Source organism: Lates calcarifer, linkage group LG23, assembly GCF_001640805.2.
Source record: "Lates calcarifer isolate ASB-BC8 linkage group LG23, TLL_Latcal_v3, whole genome shotgun sequence".
NCBI classification, from domain to species: Eukaryota; Metazoa; Chordata; class Actinopteri; family Centropomidae; genus Lates; species Lates calcarifer.
In genome coordinates, this window is record NC_066855.1 from 9,005,877 (window position 1) to 9,022,542 (window position 16,666).

The following is a 16,666-nucleotide window of genomic DNA, read 5'->3' on the forward strand; positions in this document are numbered from 1 at the left end:
AAGAGAGCGTGAGAACATCAGAGGGTACAGATAAATTTAAGACACATTCAAGGTGAGCCAATGGATTCATAGATTAATCCCATTCACATCTTAATTAAATTCAACCTTCAACGGTCGATATCCGTTAATCTTGGCACGCTGTTTTAATAATCTTGGTGTAAGGCAATAGCTCATCTGCTCTACTGATTAAATTAAGATAAATTAGTTTTCAATGGTGGTGAAATTAAACAGTGAGAGCATCCATGTGAATGACCTACAGACATATCAGCTAGTTATTAATGTTCTCCTCTTACAATTAGAAGGAGATATTTGTTTCAAATTTGTAGAATTATTCACTCAAAATAAACCAGACCAGAGAGAAAGAAAAGAAGAAAGACAGAACATAGGATGTAGAGCATTTGTAGGCAAATGGTGTTCAGATTTGGCCTCTGTCGGCCAGCCAAAAGCTGAAGTCTTCACTTTGATAGTTTGTGTCAAAACTTTCCATAATTTCTCACGACTCTTCTGTAGATAACAATAAACAATATACATAACTGTGCAAATTCCAATAAATATGGCATTATAAAATATATATCATATATAATAATATCTCTAAGGCAACAGCAACATCAACAACAGCACTTTAAGTGAAATAGGCTACGATTTTTTTCTTTGCTTGCTTGTTTGAGGTTTTTTTTTTTGGAGTAGTATAATATATAATCATATTTTACTATGATATTTTATTTATTTATTTTTAATTCTTCGTGGGAAATAAAATCACTCCGATACAGCAGGGGACACTGTTTGCACAACAGCATTCTCCATGTCTGTTCTACAGACAGCTAGCCTGCTAGCTAACAACAGAGGATCCCGGACAACTAGCGTTATAATTTAACCCAACACAAAGGTGAGTCCGTCGATAAATAAAACATAAAGCTGCAATATAATGACAAAAGACTTGAACACACAGGATAAAGACTGTCGTGTTGTATACTGACTTGTAGTTTTTGCGGCATCTTCCCCGACCTTTTTGTTTGGCTTAGGTTAGCGGCTATAGGAACAGGGCTAACTAGCCAGCTAGCTCGGTCGAGTAAGCTAGCGTGCTAACGTTAGATTGTCTGTTTGTATAATTTAACTGTAGTGTACAAATATGTTTTAACGATATCAGACCCTGGTATTGATGTATGTATTTTTCCCTGTACAAACACACTTGTGTTTACGCGTAGCAAAAGTAAAGAGCTAGCTGGAAGTCAGAAACCACTCTCGATCATCTGTATTGTTAGCAGCTTAATTACTTGGTACTGTCACCGCCTGCATTCACCACAACGTCTGAGTTTCTTTTAGCAACAACAATCCACTACAATCAAAAAGTTAGTGGGTTAACTTAATAGAAAGACGTTCAATATTGCTGTAAACCTCGGGTCTAAAGTATACTCTGTGTATTTGTGGTTATATAATACAGTGTAATAATAGATTTGAGGAACAAGAGGATTTACGTCCTAGACCATCATATTTTCTCATTAGAACAAATTAATGGATAATTTAATGCAGTTTAGATTGAGCAGTTTTAGTCTTGTACGTGCTCATGCAGGTCTGGTATGTTTTCTAAAGTAACGGCTTAACCAAGGTGCTCAGGAACCGGTTAGTTGACCAGCTGTCATTTACAATCGTCGAATAGTCTGGTAGAAAGGGATGAGTCAAAGTTCAGTGTGACCCTGAGGGAGTGAACAGTGAATCAGTCAGGTTCGCTGGAAACAGACCAAACACCACAGCAATGTTTAAATCCTATATTGTCATTTTTTTCTGACAGGAGGGTTTTTTTTCCAACAACATAAACAACAGTATAATCTATTGCAATCAAGCACATTATTCCTGCCAGAAATATTTAACATGTTTTTATTTTGTCTGTGAGGGCGACATCCATAAAATGTCCTCACCATAGTTTGTGTTGCTGAGGTTACAAACTGGTTATATTAAATGAAGCAGGTAACTTCGGTGTCTGTCATAGTCTTAGGGAAAATTTTAAAGGAAAAAATCTTTATGCTTTCAGCCAGACCCTATAACTTGAATACTGTTTATGCAATAGCCAAATACAACATTAAAGGATATACTGTCAATTGCCTTATTTTTGCTCCAGTCGTTGTCTTTTTAGTTGTCTTGTTGCCTGTTTCTGCCTTTTTTAGGGTCCAAAAACTGTCTCACTGCAGATTTGAAATTACTTTCAGTTAAAGTGTTTCCTGAGTTCATCTTTTCACTTTCAACATAGACTCTGTATACATACTCACTTAAGAGTTCATTCTTACTGTAATGATCCAATTGAAAAATCCAGGCTTGCTATTTTTCAAATTAAAAAAACAAAAAGCATGTTGTAGATGATGAGCTACGACTGAAATCAGTTTTCAACCCACTGATACATGTGATTCCATTTTTGTATATTGCAGTTACAAACTCGTGTTCAATCTTTTAAGTAAAATATCTTGCTAATGAAAGGCAAAGGTTATTGATGTTTTCTGTTGGTTAGGGCTGGATGATATAGTTAAAATCATTATAAGAATGTCATTAATAATTTAAAACATATATAACATATCATAATATGGCAGATTTATGTAATATAATATATTTAGAGACCTTCATAACCCTATTGTACTTCACCTGAGACCAAACTCTTTGTATGTCTCAAACAAAAATGAATTAATTTAGTTAGTTTTTAATTATAGCGTACTTGGAATCAGCGAAGGTCAGAAGTAACCTGCAGGCTTTCTGTGAAGTCATTAAATGGCTTTTTGTGACTTTAGTAAGTTTAAATGTCATGTAGATGCTTGTCCCTCTGGCAAGAAACAAAAAGTTTAAAGTTGGTTCTTTTTGGTTGGAACTTGAGCTCAGATGTTGCTACATCAGATAAAATTTGTGGCTCTGTTTTTCAGCAGTGATAAGACTACATCCTGTTAGCTCACACAATAGTATGAACAGCATCAAGAGAGCTCTTGTAAATTGCATGCGTAAACATTCCTGAGGTTGTGTTGTCTGCAAGAGGGCTGAGTGATGATAACCGTTTGGCCATCATGATAATGACTCTACAATAATCAAGTACTTTCTTTGTTGATCATAAAAAAACATAAAATATAATTCTCAGTTGCAGTAATATAAATACCTGTAATTTGAATTAGCTCAACACAGTGTGATATGCAGATTTTAAGTATTGTATAAAAAGAGTTGTTATGGGATTGATGCTTTGTATTGGCAGATACTTTGATCTGAAGTATCAGCATTGATATGAGGAAAGAATGAAGCTGGATTAGTGCTCTCCTCTAATAAAGAGAATTACTGGTGCTACTTACATTTAGTGTTAAAATTACATGTATCATATAAGAATACTGTGGTTGATGTCTAGTAACTTTTTTAATGAACTGGTGAATCTCTATGCAACATGAAATCATATACTGTGTATAAACTATACTGGCAAATAGCAAGTGTTAGCCAGATGCCAGTATGTTGGCAAATGTGGATTTGAAACATTTACTAATGGGCTTTCAGTGTGGGTTTTGGAGCTTCTGGTGTTGGATACAATCTGATCACTCTCCTCTTAAATTACAAAAGAGCATCAGTTGCAAAGACTCTCTGTGATTTTAATTGAAACATCACTCTATGGCTATAGTTTGCGTCTGTATTACACAGCAGTAAACGGGCATGATGCTTGGAGAGTTTTGGCAAACCAGATTACTTTCTAAAATTATGAACAGTAAACTTTTCAGGGGAAATCACATGATGTTTTTGTGAGACTTGCGTCTCCAATAGATTGTTTCATGTTCATGCACCTTCCAAAAAAGCAAAAACCAGTGATTCTAATTAAAGAAACAAAAACAAAAATTATTGAATTATTGTAATCATCATAATTATTGTAAATTAATATAGTAGTAGTTACACTGCACCTGGCAGGAGTCCAAGCATCCCTTTTCATTCTTTAGTAACTGGACTACTTGCAGTGTTTTGCAGCCTGCAGGAGTGTCTGCCCTTACGGGTCAACATGTCAAGTCTTAATGTTTGTAATGGTATGAACCAGGTGACTGGAGACATTAGATATGCATTGAGGTCCCTCCTCCCTTTAACCTCCCACGGCTGGTGAAGTGAGGAGGGTTTTAGCAAGGACGTACAGGCTGGAGGTGAAGCCCGGGTGCTAATGCTTTTTTGCCCTGTCAAATCCCCTTCAGTGTAATTGTCGGTCTGCACAAAGTCAGGGAATAAGAGCGAGGCAAGCTGATCGCTGTAGCAAAATCAATAGTTCATACCTCTCTGAGATTGAGTTTTTAGGAAAGGAAGAGCACCATGACCAAGGGCAGAATATGAAATCACTCCCACAGAGGCCCAACACGCTCTGTGCAATCGATCCCCGGTCCCTGTACCAATTATAGTTTTAAGGTTTGTCTGTGGCTTACTGCAGTCCTCAAAGACCAGAGCTTTGGAAATAGACATTGTGTTCACTGACACTTCGACAAGGGTTGCAATTTTTTCATCCCCCTTGGAAATTGCCGTCTGAAATGCCTCCATACCTCCAGTCTTTAATTTGGAGCAGAGATTGATTTCTCCTTTCTTTTTTTTTCTTTGGTCGGTGGAGTGTCAGGAAAAAAAAGCGATTGTGGTCATAACTGCCACTTTATGTATCATACCACAGATACATTTTAATTGTAACTTGAGAGGTGTGGAAGATTTTAATATTTTCTATTTACAAATGATAACTTCATGTTCCTCTTTTCCTGTTTCTTGCATTTCCTGCATCTTGTTTTGTTGCTGTGGTGTCTTGCTCTCCTGAAAATGTAGATCAGATGAGTCAAATTAGCACAAATTTCTCAGGCAGCAGGAGTATCAGTATCAACATCCTCATATCAGTCAACTCTGCTCATATGATATGACATATCAGTGGATTAGAAAAGATTGGTGTCATGTTACTAAACCATGGGAATGTTGGCTGTCTTTGTGCTGGTATCTTGTTGTGGCCACAAATTGCTCTGGTTTGTCTTTGCAGGATCAATGTGGAAAAGTAAAAATAAAAGTTTACTTTTCTCTAAAATTGTGATGACTGATAGGATTGTTTTCCTTTCCTAGATCTTCTAGATCTTGAGTTGATGTTTGTTTTATATATTTTTCTGTCTACTGTTTGATGTTTGATTGTCGCTGTATTTGTTTTTGCTCAGATTATTGGGCACAGATAATGAATGTATGTTGGTGATAAGTGTATAGATTGTCCGCTTAAAGTTCACCTGACAACTCTAAGAATTTATGTCCCTGCCTTTGACCTCTACATGTGGTAGTTTGTGTTTTGTTTTGGGAGACTGACGTGTCCCTTATCGATACATCCTCCAGAATTGGTTCATTGTAGGTTGTTTCTGATTGTCAGTCACACGAGGAGAGAAAAACTCTCAAATTGTAATCCTTAACATTTCATTCCTAGTTGATTTTGTGACACCTGTGAGCAGGTACTTTGTCAGAAATACAACCAAAGTGCAACAGGTGTGTCTGTTTACACACTGTTATTGATGAGAGTAGGAAGTTTACATCCTGTCACCTGCATCTCTTAATCAAACAGCTCACTGTGGCTGCTCCTCATTGTACATCCTCCAGTACTCTGTGGCCAAAATTAAAACTGATCCGTGTTTTGCTTTTGAGTGGCATTTTGAGTGACCGCAGTCAGCTGTAAGTTTTAATGTGACACAACAATAGGAAATGTACACTTTGCATTGGCAGTAACTTAATACAGCTCTGACACAGTAAACAGTTAACAGTGAGGCTGATATATAGTGTGATAAAAGTGTGATGGATTACATGCAGCAGTCATTTTCCTGAGAATCCACCAGTGTGTAGGTAGGCAATCTGAATCCAAATGGTGGACTCTGCCACTAACCATAAAGCTACAATGAAGAAAGATAATTACTTAATGTAAATACATGGAATGGCAGTTGCGAAAAGACAAAAACACAAACCATGAATAATGTCAAAACTTAGGTTTGATTCCATTATTATAGGATTATAGGTGATATGTGTTCAGCTATTTCAGTGCTACCTGCCCTTAAATCTGTGTCCAGTTCACATCTCAGTCCGTGGGTTGATGAAGATGAAACTGGAGCGGATGAACTGTTAGATCTGGTGCAAGGCCTTAAGTTTCAAGGCAGTGTGCGTCTTCATCAGAGTCCTGTCCAAGAATCTGGATTTGATTTCTCTCTCATACCTCTCTGTGATTTTCTTTTGTCTCCATCTAACCTCTTTTTGGTGCAATTTATCTCTTCGAATGGTCCCGCAGACGGTGGCCCATCTTTCATTCGCCACCTGTTTTTCCATTTGGCTTCTCTATCACTTTACTTTTCATTTTCTTTCCCTGCACCACCTTCTCATACATTCATCGTCTCACTCCACCATACCAGTTGCCACTGTTAAAGAATCAAGAAGATTGGTTGGTTCTTCAATCATTTGATTTTGTAAAGACAGTCTTGGAACTGGGCTGAAACCAAATCAACTGACATAGACTGTTTTGTATTAATTAGCCTCTGTAATGTAATTCAGTAACACAATAAATATTCCTCTTAGTCCACTGAGTTCACATTCAGGATACGGACACACATACTGAGAGTGATAATGGTCATATATACTTTGTTAGTTACACTCTAATTTTCCCCTAAACCATCATTTAGAGCATGCTGGGATTTTTTCTCTCCTACCTAGCTCATTGTCCACTTTGACTGAGACTTAGTAGTATCACTCAGTTCCAGCTGTTTTTATCAGGGTATTCATGCTATGAACATCCTGTCCTATCTAAAAAGGTGTTTTATTGTTGTACTGAACTGTTAATAGGGTGAGGTTATTGTAGAAAATCATGTGTCCACAACAATGTATGTACTAAGCATTATTGTTCTAACCAGAAATGATTAAACTCATGCTTTGATAAATGAGAAGAGGACAAAGCAAAATGTTTTTCCAAAGATTTAATTCACTATATTTTGTTGTCTGATATTTTCCTGAAGCCTTCTCCCCACCATCCAGAATTGATAAATGTATTTTTTAATGTCTTTCCTTCTTTCTGTGATTTCCTTAGAGTATTGAATTGTGGGGCAAAAGTCACATATATCTGAATATCTGAATTCTGTTCCTCAACTGATCAGTGTGATCAATACTCACATCCTAGTAAGAATTGGTATATTGCATGAATTTGAGACACAACGTCATTCTCCATGAGCCACCACCAGCTGGTCTAATCCACTGGAGAAAATGACAAAACTGTTATTGCATCATGGATTTGTGGGGGCCTTATGTTATGCTCCGCAACAAAACATTAGTTCACATTTTTACACTACTACAAATATGTTTAAGTGTGTTGTTAAGTGTCACATGCATTCAGTTGTTAGTCTGTTCAGATTTGACACACATCCTCTCATCCATTGCCTTCATTCAGTATAAACATCAGGATGAAAGAGCTTAGCTCGCAGCTGTAACAATTTGTTACACTGCGTTTTGACCCAAATTGAATTTATGGATGAAAGCATTAAAGGATCTGGGTGTGAGAAAAAGGTAGCGATGTATGGAGGGTTAGAACAGTGATAAAAATGGACACAGGTTAACAGTCTCAGGGCCAGGAAAGAAACTGACTAGCATTATATAAAAGTGATAGGGAGAAATTTAGTGCATTGCTCAGCCACTGACCTTGTAGCAAAATGAGTCTGGCATTGTGTCAAGATGGTTTTCAGTGCAGGGTAATTTATCCTCATCCTCTACAAAAGGTGTAGAAATGAGGGCAATACAGTATCTATGCACCTTTATCAGATGACTACGCAGTGATACTGTTGTGTGGCTGTCTACTCTGTGGCAAACCACTGGCTCTGTCCATACTGTCTTCTGTACTGCTAATACCTTGTCTCCACTGATCGAGATTTTTCCACTGGATTGGAGATTTTTTGTGTATGTGTCAGGGAAAAGGATGTCTGTTCATGCTGCTAATATGGGGTTACTAAAGTAACTTCAATAACAAACCAAATGTACTATTTTCATGGTGTGATGTTTTCATGCTCCATCATTTCTCAGTCATTGTACTTCAAGTCTAATCATTTGAAACTCCCTCTTTACACTCTTTATACATTCTTTTTATGGTCTTTTTATGGTTATTGTAATTGCAGTTATAATTGTTTTAAAAAGAATACTGTTTGCCTCTTGTGTGATCTTAGGTAAAATTTGTGAGTTAAAAATAATTGTTTTTGCACTCCAGAATCCCATGACAAGACCAAAATCAACAATTTGTCAGTTTATCTACCCACGCCACCTTTTTCTTTATGGAACCTGTATGGAAGTTCCAGTAGATTGACAGAAGTCTGTCATGCTGCAATCCCTATTTACCATGTACTTTTTATGTCATGTTTGTATTTCTTGTCAACTCTTTTAGCTCAGTATGGTTTGTTGTTGCCGTTCATAAACAACTAAAATACTGCTGGTACAGAACTATATTTTTCTTGATAATCACCTTTCACTCCATCATGGCATCTCCCATAATTTTCATCCAAAGGAGCTCCATATCTAAGAGAAGGGGACAAAGGAGAGGATGAAATATTCAGTGGTATTAAATGGTCACTACTGTGCAGTTTAAGCTCTTGAAGAGAGTTGTGGCATGCTTTTGTAGTTTGGTACAGTTCGTTTGTGTGTATTTGAAGGAGGGAAGTGTGCATCACAAATCTGCATGGCCTTCCTGAGCGACTTGAAAGTAATTGGGAACCTTGGATTAAGCCGGTGACTTCAAATCTCGCTACTGTCCTGGGAGACAGCTTGTTTATTTACAGTTTATTTTTGAGACTTAATTGCAATTGCAGTGGCTATTGATCTTAGAACAGGCATGGGCCATTGATCTCCTGCTGTCCCCCGATGGGTCAGGGACAATTCATCTAGCCCCAACACAACAAACCTCAGCAGCAGGCAGTGTGGCCACATGAATTAAAAGATATTGAGTCTTAACTGGTTTAATGAAAGATGCAGTATCTTGTGTGTTGCATTACAATGAGCTGTGCTTTGTTTAAAGCATGGCTTTCTGTGTGGTGTGTAATTGCTTGTTTCTATGCTAAACAGGATTTTCAAGGAACTTCAAGGTGATGGGGTTTAAATTCTTGTCGGATCAGTTAATCACACCCATGTTGCCTGTTTCTAGGGGGCAAACTGCTTCCATCTGGTGTGTACTGATGCAAATGGACGTCGGGACTGAACGTTGACGAGTGCAAGTGACGGATTCCTCCCCCTCACCCTCTTGCCCCCCGACACCTTCTGTCACGCTGGCAATGTCAAGAGTCCCGAGTCCCCCTCCCCCTGCGGAAATGTCCAGCGGGCCTGTGGCCGAGAGCTGGTGCTACACACAGGTAAAATGACCTCACGCCTGAACATTGTCTTCTTAACTCTAAAATAAACTGGCGTCTCAGTGCTTTTGCTGAATTTTTATTTATTTACATTCACCCATCAGATCAAAGTGGTGAAGTTCTCTTACATGTGGACCATCAACAACTTCAGCTTTTGTCGTGAGGAGATGGGAGAGGTCATCAAGAGCTCCACCTTCTCTTCTGGGGCCAATGACAAGCTGAAATGGTGAGTGGGGAAAGAGAACCCCTGCAGTACTTGTTGCACTTGTTGTGCTGCACAGGAAGTGGATTGTTGAGAGTATGTAGACAGTCCCACCCTGTTTGATGAGTGTTACAAATTCCAACAAGCTTGTTACTGGCACTTTGTCTAGTGAAAGCCTTTTAAAGTTTACTTCCAGTTACAGGTGTCACAATAAACCAGTATTGAGGTTAACTGTGATATTTGGAAAAAATGAAGTATTGGTATCATGTTAATAATACATATTACATATGATAATACTGGATCTTTTGTTTATCAGTTCATCTGGTTACCTTTTTACTGTCCATTAAGTGTAATTGTAATTTTGTTCAGTTATGGATACAGACTCTCTTTCTTCCCCCCTACTCTTGTATTTTGAGTGTAATTCATTCTTTTAAAACACCCAATAACTATTGCACCTTCTACCACCATCAGGTGTTTGCGAGTGAATCCCAAAGGCCTGGATGAGGAGAGCAAAGACTACCTGTCTCTCTACCTGCTGCTGGTCAGCTGTCCGAAGGCCGAGGTGCGCGCCAAGTTCAAGTTCTCCATTCTCAATGCCAAGGGAGAGGAGACAAAAGCCATGGGTGAGTCAGCTGGTTTTAACTTTGACTGCAACAGAGGCCATGTAAGAGTCATATTCTACATGTAACATTCTTCTGTGGAGTTTTCAATTTTCCATTTTCCTGTCTCCCGGCTGTCTGCAGAGAGCCAGAGAGCATATCGCTTTGTCCAGGGGAAGGACTGGGGCTTTAAAAAGTTCATCCGGAGAGACTTCCTCCTAGATGAGGCTAACGGTCTTTTACCTGACGACAAGCTCACGCTCTTCTGTGAGGTACTGCTGCTCAGCCCTATTGTTAAACTCACCCATAGTTTATACCTTTTCTCACCACAGTGCAGTTTGATTTCATGCCCACAGAGATTTATCTTGCATCACATTTGATTTCTCTCCCTCAGGTGAGTGTGGTGCAGGACTCAGTCAACATATCTGGGCAGAACACCATGAACATGGTGAAGGTGCCTGACTGCCGGCTAGCAGATGAGCTGGGGGGCCTGTGGGAGAACTCGCGCTTCACAGACTGTTCCCTGTGTGTGGCTGGCCAGGAGTTTCAGGCCCACAAAGCCATCCTGGCAGGTACAGACATGAGTCACACCTATATTTATTTTGTTCTGTGTTTTATTCCTCCAGTTTTAAATGCTTGACTGTGTTGGTGTAAACATGGGAATGTGGTCTTAGACATTTGGTCCCCACTATATATATATTAGTTTGCCCTCTGACTGTTGCTTCATCCCACAATTACTTGCTCATTAACATTTTTCCTGTTGTCCTACTCTTTCTTCGAATCAATGCTTCCAGCACGCTCCCCTGTATTCAGCGCCATGTTTGAGCACGAGATGGAAGAGAGCAAAAAGGTGAGCCCAAGGTCCCAAAGCTTTTTTATTCTTAGAAATAAATTTGTTTTGTTCTTGTGGCTCAAAAGCTCAGATTTTCATTGCTGTGTTGAGGGGTTAAAGTGAGTGAAGGATTGTGTGCTGTCAAATGGCTGCAGCACAGAGCTGTTTGGTGAAACTGAATGATAGCGCACCTGAAATGAAATTGTCCTGCCGTACTTGAGGGTCAGGATTCATCCTTCACTGACAAAGCTGCAGAAGCACAGAATTGCTTTTTTTTCCTTTCCATTTGTGCACATTTGACTGTAAGAAATGAAATTGCAGGAGAAGCTTCCCAGATGTTTTCTAAAACCAAGGCCATTTTAGATTTGATGTTCCACACTTTGTGAAAGTGTGAAAGATTTAACACGTTTCACTCACTAATGAACATATTTAAAATGTGGCACATGTTTTCTCTGAAAAGCAATGGATAGAACACAGGGCAAAAATGTAGTGCAACAGTGTTGCTATAAATCCTAATGAAGTATTTATTGTAAAAAACTTAAACAACAAAAACATAAATTCTTACTGTATTAAACAACAACAAATAAGAAATTCCAACTAAATTGAGACTTGGCAGGACAGCTTTATATTTTTAACATTGCTGCAAGTTTATATGCACATACTTTATCTCTGCTGACCACAAATATTGCATATGCTTTGAATTTAAAGGGTACAACCTAAAGCATTCATCACATTTTCTGCACTTAAGTTCGATCCCGTTGCTTTCTACCAACCAATAGTTACAAATACCCCAAAGGAAGAGCAGTTGCCTAACAAGATGAACAAGGAAGCTCAAAAGACACAAGTAGTACAGAGAATTACAGCCCCATAAATAATGAAATGTAATTTGCTATTTTGCCCAAGTTTACAATTGCATGCTGTACGACTTGAGCCATTTTAAGACTATTCACAGTCCCATCTCTAAATATTGGCATAAGAGGTATAAAAAGAGTGCAGTAAATGTGCAGTAATTAAAAAAAAAAAAAAAGTAAATTGAAGAACATACTGTAGTTGTAGCTCATGTCATGGTGAAATGCTTTAATCTAATTGTCCTGTTCCTCATCTGTCGTCAGAACCGAGTGGAGATCAATGATGTGGAGCCCGAGGTTTTCAAAGAGATGATGTGCTTCATTTACACAGACAAGGCTCCCAACCTGGACAAGATGGCTGATGACTTGCTGGCTGCAGCTGACAAGGTAATATAACAGTACTACATCAGTATATTTGGACATATTAAGACAATGTTACTTGATTGATAGACAGTAATTTGAATCTTTCAAATCTACCATTAAGTCTGTTTTCACTGTCTTAACCCTTTTCCATGTTACTACAGATGTTAATATTGCAGTCCTGGCTGTATTTAATGTGATGAGAGTTGCATATTATTTTGTTAGCAGCCACACACTGTGAGATTTCATATGATAGGTAATAAGATGGATGGCACAAGTGCACAGTATCCACTAAACCTTAGCCCAGTAAGCCACCAGGATTTCAAGAAACAGTTGGATGATTTCACACTGATCTCACTCCTCTGTGACACCATTGGGAGACTGACTTTGGGGCACAGTTTCTCTCAGAGTTTGAGCATTGAAATGTTTATTTTATAGTCTTGTATTCATATGTTAAAAACTGGATATATTTATCTTTATTAGAGATGTGACATGACAGCCAGACTGACGTTTCACTGTCATTTTGAATTCAAAGATAATATTTGTAAATATCACCTGAACCGTCACAGCAAATACCACATGAATACCAATGAAGGAGGAAAGGATATTAATCTTTTTGCGTCCCCTCTCCCTTTCAGTATGCTCTGGAGAGACTGAAGGTCATGTGCGAGGATGCTCTGTGCACCAGTCTGTCTGTGGAAAACGCTGCTGAGATCCTCATCCTGGCCGACCTGCACAGTGCAGACCAGCTCAAGACACAGGCCGTCGACTTCATCAACTAGTGAGTTCACACGCGGAAAACAGCTCGTCATCACATATAATTGGGTCTCCAGCACCATTTTACAGACTCACAGATCCACAGAGTCCACTGCACATGTTGTCTCTGTCGATTTGCTGCATCTCTTTCTTCTTTACCTTGACATCATTACTGACAGTACCAGGACTCAGTCTCACCCTCGCACTTCAAATCTTGGCGTCACAGTTAATAATTTAGTTTCACATGTCCCCTATTCAAGTAGTCTGTCTGATATTATTAAACTCTGTCGAGGATTTCTAAGGGATCAGGGCAGCCTGACTCCTGACTAGGTCTGCCGTCACCTCCTCTGTTGACTCAGAAGATTGTGTGATAAGACTGTGTGATAATACACAACTCTGAACATGAACATGTGTCTGCACAGATTTTCTATTATATATTTTTTAGAGGTTTTTTTTAGAATTGAATGTTTATCTTCATAGAACTGGAACAATTAGTCGATTAGTTGATTGACCGAAAAATAGTCAAACTATTTTTTAAAGAAAAAACATTCTCCTGCTGTCTTCTTAATTACAAGGTTTTGCTGCTTTTCTTACCATGCCTTATGTCAGGAATTTACAACCTGTGGACGGAAACCCCTAGAAAGCAGTCACAGAATAAATGTTAGGGGTTCATGAAATATTTAGTGGGAAAGGTTGATTTTTTTGTGAAATATTAGATAGTTTTACCTCCATAGGAATTGTAAATTTATTTAAACAAGACAATATAAAAGGTAAATCCGTAACTTATAAATGTCTGATGTCATGAGGTGACACAAGAAGACTACTATCTTTGTTGTAAGCCAGAAAGTTTGGGAGACAGTGTCTTTAAGATTTGGACTGTTAGTTCAGACAAAACCAGACATTTGATCACATTACCTTGGACCTCAGGAAATTATCACAGGTGATACTTTAACAATGAATAAATTAATGAGATGAGAGAGAAGTCAGAATCAGACTTGCTTTTTTCACCTAATAATATATATAATAATATATGTATTATTATAATAATATAATGTAGACAGGGATTTGACTTAGCAATAACCCTAAGTATAGGAAGATTTTAAAGATGTTAAGAAAGTTGGGGAAAAAACACTTAAGTGGGTGACCAACTCTGAGAGACTCAATAGCACTAGTAATTGGACTTCAAGAGACACACTAGGTTAGCAACATTAATGCTACAAACAACACATAATGCAACACACTCTGTATTCTGTATAAAAGAATATATGATCATGTGAACATGAAATTGTGTAGTCCTCAAATTCAACAGCACAACCCCGACTTTATCAAATGTAAAACATTATTTCATATTCAGACCAGTAATCTAGAAAATAATAAATAGTCAAATAAATAGATAATGATCATAATCTTTAGATTGCAGCCCCATTTATATTTGTTTATTCAAACCAAATTTCCCTATATACTAATGTTTGTTTTTGTCTCTGTCTCTCTTTCACCCCGTCCTCCAGCCACGCTGCAGAGGTGATGGAGACAGCAGGTTGGAAGTCCATGGTAGCGTCTCATCCTCACCTGGTGGCAGAGGCTTACCGCTCCCTGGCTTCAGCCCAGTGCCCTTTCCTCGGACCCCCACGCAAGCGCCTCAAACAATCCTAACAGCCTCACAGCAAGGCGTCAACACATTCATACATATGTACACATATGCAAACACAAGAAACACACAGTTCCCCCCCTCTCAAACACACAGGGACAACCTTTCCCCTTGCTGTTACCTACTACACTACCTACAGCCTCCCCTGAATCTCCCCCTTCTGCCCCATCCAAACCTGCTGTATTTAGTCTCTTCTAAAGATGGAGGGAAGAAGAAGGAGGATGAGTAGGAGGAGGACATGGAGATGGAAGAGAGGGACAGGTGGGCTTGTGAAGTGGATGTTTGTCGTTTACAAAAGAACCACAGCACCCTTCCCTTTTTCTCCTCGGCTCTGGCGTAGTGAGATCTGACATTGTGCTCTTTTCCGTGTTTGAAAATTAAATCCTTTGACATCCTGCTAGTTCCTACTTTGGAATCCGTTCAGAAGGAGGAACAGGACACAAGATCCCAACAAGAGCCAAGTGTCTGGAAATTCAGAGGCTTAAAGGACAAGTGCAGATAAACAAAGTCTTTAACTGTCTATTTTATCATAAGGCTTCTTTTTGCTCTGTTCTTAGCATTTGGAGTTGAGCGGTCAGAGAAGCCCCCAATCTTAAGGACACAAGGGCCTGTGAGGGACTAAAGAAGAAGTGGGCCTGGTAGTTACAAACTAGAAGCCCCCTGAGAAAGACAACCAAGGGCTAGTCAAAAAAAGCAGATGTGGGACAAAATCATCAAGATAATTTTCCCAAAGAAAGTTGGGAAAACATTGCACTAAAGTCACAGGTCACCCCTTGTCAACCCTTACCAGCAGTAAAGTAGAAATACTGTAGGCAAGCACACACTGAAGCAAGCTTCATGGACTAAAGACCCAGCTGGACCACCAAGAACAAGTTCCCTTTAAGAAGATTTATCAGCAAGTGACAAAAACAACACATGAACTCCCATCTAGAACTCTTCAAGCTTCATCTGCGTCCGTTTTCTTTTTTTAAATAGCTGGAAATAAAAAACAGTATAGAAAGGATACAGAAAATAGCAACGCACAACTGGATGTCATTCTTGGGGGAAAAATGAGTGTTTTGTGTGTGGATCTGTCTTTGTAGCCCTTGAGAGAAAATAAAATCCAAGGTGTCAACAGACAAACCAACCAGGAGACAACAAATGGAGGAAAAAGAAATGTCAAGAAATGGTTACAAAATAACATTAGGGTTCAATCAGGCATGTTAATGTTCTTTTATGACAGATTTCTTATTTGTTTTTTTCCTCAGAACTGTCATTTCTATTTTTTTCATAGGAATTTGTACAGACACTAGTGTTTTTGAAGCTGTGTAAAACAAAAGCATTTTCAACCGTGAAATTGAAAAAAAAAAAAAGTGGACAGATGTTTTCTTTGCAGGCATGAAGACTGAAGAGGAATGAAATTGAAATGAACACGTTTTAATGTTCAGAACAGACAGAATGTGAAAAAAATGCACACCAAGGCAAACCACATGAAATACATTTGAAGTTATCATTTGAACCTGGTGGAAAGTGGTAATTGATAGAAGGAACCATTGTTGTTTCTTTCCTGTAGATATTGCTGGTTATGAGAAGTGACACTTAGTTGTTGCCATTTTTTGTTCCCAAAAGAATAAACCACAACTATTTTGTATTGAATGCAATGCAAACTTTGTCTGGGTATTTTTGTTTGAATTCTGTGATTGAACTAAGTTTTTTTTTTTTTATTTTATGTTATTCAGCTATGACATAGAACAACAGGTTTCAGGTGGAATTAATTATGGGACTTTAATATTGTTGCATCTTGTATTTTGCTTTTTAACAGAAATCCAGATTCAAGGAAATTCATCTATTTCAGTGGCATTCGTCTAATAATGAACAAATTTGAGGGTCCTGTTTTGTTTGCCCATATAATGTAAGGTATGTTCACATTCATCTCTTCCATCCTTCAGTGCTCTTTTTAGAGCTATAAGTTAATGCATCTTCACTTGTGTGGACAGATTCTTCCTCTTTTCTACAGTGGCACAAGAAGGATGTACAGTCCTAGGCTTAATTTGTGTCTCTCAGGTGTTAGCATACAATCAGGTCACAG

At 38.5% G+C, this 16,666-nt stretch overlaps 1 protein-coding gene across 1 annotated transcript; it reads left to right on the top strand.

Moving 5' to 3' along the window:
- Positions 1-773: 773 nt before the first annotated feature.
- LOC108873446 (speckle-type POZ protein) lies at positions 774-16,238 on the top strand. Its single transcript, XM_018661614.2, has 10 exons — positions 774-886; positions 9,152-9,356; positions 9,458-9,579; positions 10,027-10,178; positions 10,299-10,426; positions 10,549-10,726; positions 10,949-11,004; positions 12,099-12,221; positions 12,833-12,975; positions 14,459-16,238. Exons 2-10 carry the CDS (start codon positions 9,279-9,281, stop codon positions 14,601-14,603), a joined length of 1,125 nt encoding a protein of 374 aa, XP_018517130.1. The 5' UTR covers positions 774-886; positions 9,152-9,278; the 3' UTR covers positions 14,604-16,238.
- The last annotated feature ends 428 nt before the right edge of the window (positions 16,239-16,666 follow it).